The 5,283-nt window shown below is 37.6% G+C and overlaps 1 protein-coding gene across 1 annotated transcript; it reads left to right on the plus strand.

The window, feature by feature from the left end:
* The first annotated feature begins 602 nt into the window (after positions 1 to 602).
* Positions 603 to 4,887, plus strand: MFAP3L (microfibril associated protein 3 like). Its single transcript, XM_062574690.1, has 2 exons — positions 603 to 885; positions 3,901 to 4,887. The coding sequence occupies exons 1-2, from the start codon at positions 603 to 605 to the stop codon at positions 4,761 to 4,763; spliced, it is 1,146 nt and encodes a 381-aa protein (XP_062430674.1). The 3' UTR covers positions 4,764 to 4,887.
* The last annotated feature ends 396 nt before the right edge of the window (positions 4,888 to 5,283 follow it).

Consider the following 5,283-nt stretch of genomic DNA (forward strand, 5'->3'; position numbering starts at 1 on the left):
ATTAAGGATTCCAATACCAGCTTCAAAAATCTTTCCTAGAGTAGTTCTTTCTTATGACATATTCCACAACTCAATTGCGAGCATGCATGTGACAACAGAGTTGCAGCACTGTACTGGTAATGACAGCTTTAGTGTGCTGTACTTTTGTTTTTCCTGTTGATTTTGCGAATATTAAAAAAATATGTATCTGTAGAACTTTTGGAATAAAACTGTAGCAGCAATTTAGCTACAGCAGCGGCTAAGTGTCTAGGTGATAAAAGCCTTCTCCCACGCCTGCCACTCTGAACAACACTATTGTCAGGAAAATGTATGCATCTTTTTCCAGTAAGAATCAGGACTGTGATAACATTAGCATTTAGACAAGACATTGAGATGATTTTGAAATGCATTAATGGATGTGTCACTGTTTTAAAAGAGCACATCTAATGGACTGTTTATACATGCCATCTCATTGTACTTACTTATTTATTTTATAGGATATTTTAAACATAAAATTGCACGGATCAAAGTAAAACTCTCCTGTGACTTCCTCACCTCAAAGGCCTGCATTCAACAGTCACCTATCTCAGTTCCCAGCCAGCTGCGTAGCCTACTGAAGGAAAATGAACATACTGAACAGCCACCACTTTTTGTACTTTCTGCCTACCACACGCCTTGTCATCTTATTAGCAGCTTTGACAACTGCTGAAGATGTGACTAATAGCACTTTCAACCGCACTGACATGAACGTGGGATCTGTGCCCGTGGTCATCTCCCGCATTGACCATATTATAGTCAAGGAGGGGAGTAGTGCCTTGATTGACTGCAATGTCCAAGGTAATCCTAGTCCACGTTACAGATGGTACAATTCCAATGGCCACTTACTACACGAGGAAGAGAATAAAGGTAAGATTTTAGTGTTCTCATTATTCTCAATCATTTCATTTAGCCTGTCAAGAAATGCATTTGTTTACAGCAGATTGACGAAAAGCCTGAATTTAAGGACCTGGCTATGTTGTTTTCCTATGTGAGAGTATGAAAGTAAGCAACCATCTGGGATGATGGCTGCTACAAATTTGTTGAGCACACCTTGGAAGAAAACAATATTGTTTTTATAAGGTGTTACTTTATAGCAACATGTAGCTAAAAGCTGAAAACCTTAACAGAAGAAGTAGACACAAGGGGGGAAAGGCTTCTTTTCGTTGGAAGGCTTCGGGTTTGATCCCATTTCTCATTCTTTCCTCTTTGTTCTTCTCTGCCAACAAAAGAGACTGAAAAGCTATTTGACAACTGAAGAAAGGATTCTCTTGGCATATGGGAATAGTTAGTTGGCCTGGATTCAGCAGAGCTAGCTCACTACTAGCCTTCCTGTCTTTATTTGTAGCACCATGGGAGTGTGAGAAGCAGAAGATGCCTTGAGTGACAAACAGAAAAACGCACATAGGTGCAGCAGTTGGAAGGACAAACCAAGTTAGAGCCATCCTGGCTGCAGTAAGGCTCCTCAGTTGTATTTGCCAGAGATCTTAATTTTGCATGAACTTGTTTTCCTTAAGTGGAAGGTTTGGATTGGATGATAATCCTAGCTGTACATTTAGGGAACCTTTGGGGGGTTTTGGAAGGTTTTGCTCAAATAATTCTTTCGTACTAACTGCTTTGTTCACAGCATGATGAAATAAACTCCTAGTAATTCATCAAGTGCAGAATAGCTTATTTTACTAATAGCTGATCTGAGGGAGAGCTCTGCTATGATAAAGTAATGTTGACCCAGCTGTATGTACTACAGTATAGCCTACCTGAACCAGCTTTCTGCATAACTGGATATGTTTTACATTTCAGTGTTTAGTCATTTTCTTTGTAAAGCTGGAGCAAGGTACTGCTTGAGTTATTGAACAGACTTTCAGATATAATTTGTGCAGTTATGATGGTAGATTGCAGTTAGTGCTCTAGAGTGTTATCAGGGTTCACCAACAGAAGTATTCCTATTTACTCATTTTAGGCATCTGACTTTAGGTAGTTATTTGAGAGAAGTCGCTATTAATACAAACATTCAGGTAGATGAACAAGAACATCAACCAAATCAGTAAATTTTACAGATGTAAAAATTACACTTTAACTCAGATTACACTATCTGCCAGGATCCATTGGCACAAAACCAGCTATTGAGTCACAGTTCAAAGCCATTATGTCATTTCTAACAGCTGGAGCCAGGATACATCAGCAAGGCGTCTTGTCATTTTACAATGAATAAAGACCTACATTGCCAACATTGCCATTTAAAGAAATACTTAGCAACCAGTACTTTATATCTCATTCTAGAGGTGGAGAAAAAAAAAAGTGTCATTTGTTACAAATGTGGACATTCCCATTATAAGACAGTTTTCTTCTAAATTTGCCTAGCTTTATCAGATTGATGTCAATTTTCACATGAAGGTCTGCTGCAGACTGAATTTTTATTTATTCTTTATTTTTTAATTTCAAGCAAAATGATTCAGCTGTTTTCTAGAATTAGGCTAGGGCAAAATATGCTATTTTAGCAAAGTTAAAAATTCTATTAAGCTTGACACCACACATTAAATGTGGAGGATAAAAAGATGTGGTAAAGAGCTGTCCATTCATGGACTGAAGGAGGGGTCTTATGGGAAGATTAGTATGTGATGACATAATCAGCATTAACTGCGATACACAATATGTGCACACATGGAATATTAAACGGCTATGTTTGCAATCCTAACGTTCTCTTAATACAACATGCTTGGTGTAATAGAATTGACACTGTATTATACTTGCTTTGTAAGTTGTCACATTGTAATCAGCTGTACTTTTTAGGTAATAAGGTTCTATATATGAATAAGATTGCAGGTGTTAAGGCTTAAAACTTACATATGCAGTATATACAACAGTACTAGAAGACTGAGCTTACTAAAACATGTGAACCTGCATAACTAGTCTTATAAATAATAACCAACTTCCTAAACTAGTGCTTAATATACACTTCGTACATAAGAATATCCACTGTAATTTAATAATGCTTGCTTGCTGTGCTGGAGTGTGTTTTATTATTTACACTAGATACGGTGAACTGTAACTTCAAAGTCATTGTTGCAGATCTACTATTTTACATAATGGTATGGAGAAGATCACATAGATACAGGTGACAAATTTTGAGCTCCCACTCTGTAACATTTCACGCTGCCAGTAGGAATCAAGACTCAGTGCCATAAAAGAAAAAACAGGCATTCAGCAATCATAATGTTAGTGGAAAAATAAATGGTGATTTACAACATCCAGAAAGTCTAGATTACTTTGATCCTTTTGTTTGCCATTCATCTTACTCGTACTGTCTTATTTCCCCCTTTGTTAAATCATACTTCAAAATTAAATTATGAACACCTTGGAGGCAGGCAGTATAGTATATGATGTCTGGAATTTTAGTTTTTTTAAGTTTACGTTAACGAAATTCTGTGACATACTATAACAAAACACTAAAAAATTTATAAGAAAGTGGATTGCCAGGGAACAAAATAAGGAGGGCTTGGTAGACTTTTCTGCCTCACAGTTCCATTATTACTGATCCTTTTTTAAGAAAGCATGGCATGTGCTTGGGAGGCTATCTGTTGTAAGTAGCTAGATCTTTAATTAACTGACTAGAAGATTTTGATAGATATCAGACATGTTCACTAATTTTTTATGAAACTTTCAGGGGATGATCTGATTATTCAAAGTTGATGTCAGTGATTTGACAGGAACCTAGCTAGGATCTCAGGGCCAGATAAGCCTTTGTCATGATAAACTCTTGTCTTCATCTCTACATTATTTCCTTTTTCCCAAATCTGAAGCTAGTGTGACAAAGCTGATGATTAAGACTATGCTGATTATATAAACAAGATACTTCTAATTAAGTTATTGTCTTCTTTCCAGCAGGAAAATGGTGGTTTCTTGACAACGGGCTACTAAACATTACCAGTGTCTCTTTTGAAGACAGAGGTAAATACACATGTGTTGCATCTAATATGTATGGCAGTGTTAATAATACTGTGACGCTGAGGGTTGTCTTTACTTCTGGAGATATGGGCATCTATTACATGATTGTCTGCCTTGTAGCTTTTACCATTGTAATGATTTTGAACATTACCCGGTTATGTATGATGAGCAGTCACCTGAAGAAAACAGAGAAAGCAATCAATGATTTTTTCAGAACAGAAGGAGCAGAGAAACTCCAGAAAGCCTTCGAGATTGCTAAGCGTATCCCAATTATCACTTCAGCCAAAACGCTTGAGCTTGCCAAAGTTACTCAATTCAAGACCATGGAATTTGCTCGCTATATTGAGGAGCTTGCTCGAAGTGTACCTTTGCCACCTCTCATCATGAACTGCAGGACTATAATGGAAGAAATTATGGAGGTTGTTGGTCTGGAGGAGCAAGGACAGAATTTTGTACGGCAAACAGCAGAAGGCCAGGAAACCTCAGAAACAGATGAGGTGTATATGATCCCTAATGCTTTGAAGCGCAGTGACTCTCCCACGGGTGACTCTGATGCATCATCACTGCACGAGCCACCTCAACAGATTGCAATAAAAGTGTCAGTTCACCCCTTGTCTAAAAAGGACTGCATGGATGGTCAGTCACAAGAAAGCGTGCAGTTGGACACCAAGGAAGAAGACACTCCTCAAACACCAGCACTTCCTACAGAGCCCCCTCCTGAGCCTTCTGCTGAACTCAGTTCTGATGATACAGCACTGGCAAATGACAAAAATACATGCGTTATATATGAAAGCCATGTATGATAGTTACTCTTGAATCTATGCATAGCAGGAAAATCAGGAGTTCTTTTAAAAATACATATTGTACTTGCCGCTAAGCCTTACTTGGAGACTATCATAGCAAAAGCATGTATGTATGTGGATTATTTGGCACTTTCTTCTCAATTTGACTTTAGTTTACCTGATGTATGGCAGAGTAATTGCTATTAAAATAATATTAATTGCTCTTTTGGATTAGGAATTTTTCCAAGAAACATTTACCTCAGCATTTTCTAGGTTGTGTCACCTGCAGTGGCTGCCTGGCAGTCACTGGTAGTGTTGATGTAGGACACTTGACCTTACTAAATGTAAAACAGTTTTTCATTTTCCTCCTTCACTTTCATTATTTCCATCTATTGCATTTTTGCAAATATTATCTCATGAATTTGAAAAACTGCCCAAGAGGCAGCACTCCAGCAGCCAAATAAAATCCTAATAGATCCCATTTACAAAGCATCTTTGCTGAGCTGCATTGTGATTTAGAGAGCTATTAGAGAAAGATAAA

The sequence above is a fragment of the Rhea pennata genome, chromosome 4 (genome assembly GCF_028389875.1).
Source record: "Rhea pennata isolate bPtePen1 chromosome 4, bPtePen1.pri, whole genome shotgun sequence".
In the NCBI taxonomy this organism is placed as follows: Eukaryota; Metazoa; Chordata; class Aves; order Rheiformes; family Rheidae; genus Rhea; species Rhea pennata.

Bases quoted from the DNA above. Each gene is read 5' to 3' on its own strand.
- MFAP3L (XM_062574690.1), top strand. From the start codon at position 603: ATGAACATACTGAACAGCCACCACTTTTTGTACTTTCTGCCTACCACA. The intron at 886-3,900 runs GTAAGATTTTAG...TCTTTCCAGCAG, and splicing joins ACACGAGGAAGAGAATAAAG to GAAAATGGTGGTTTCTTGAC.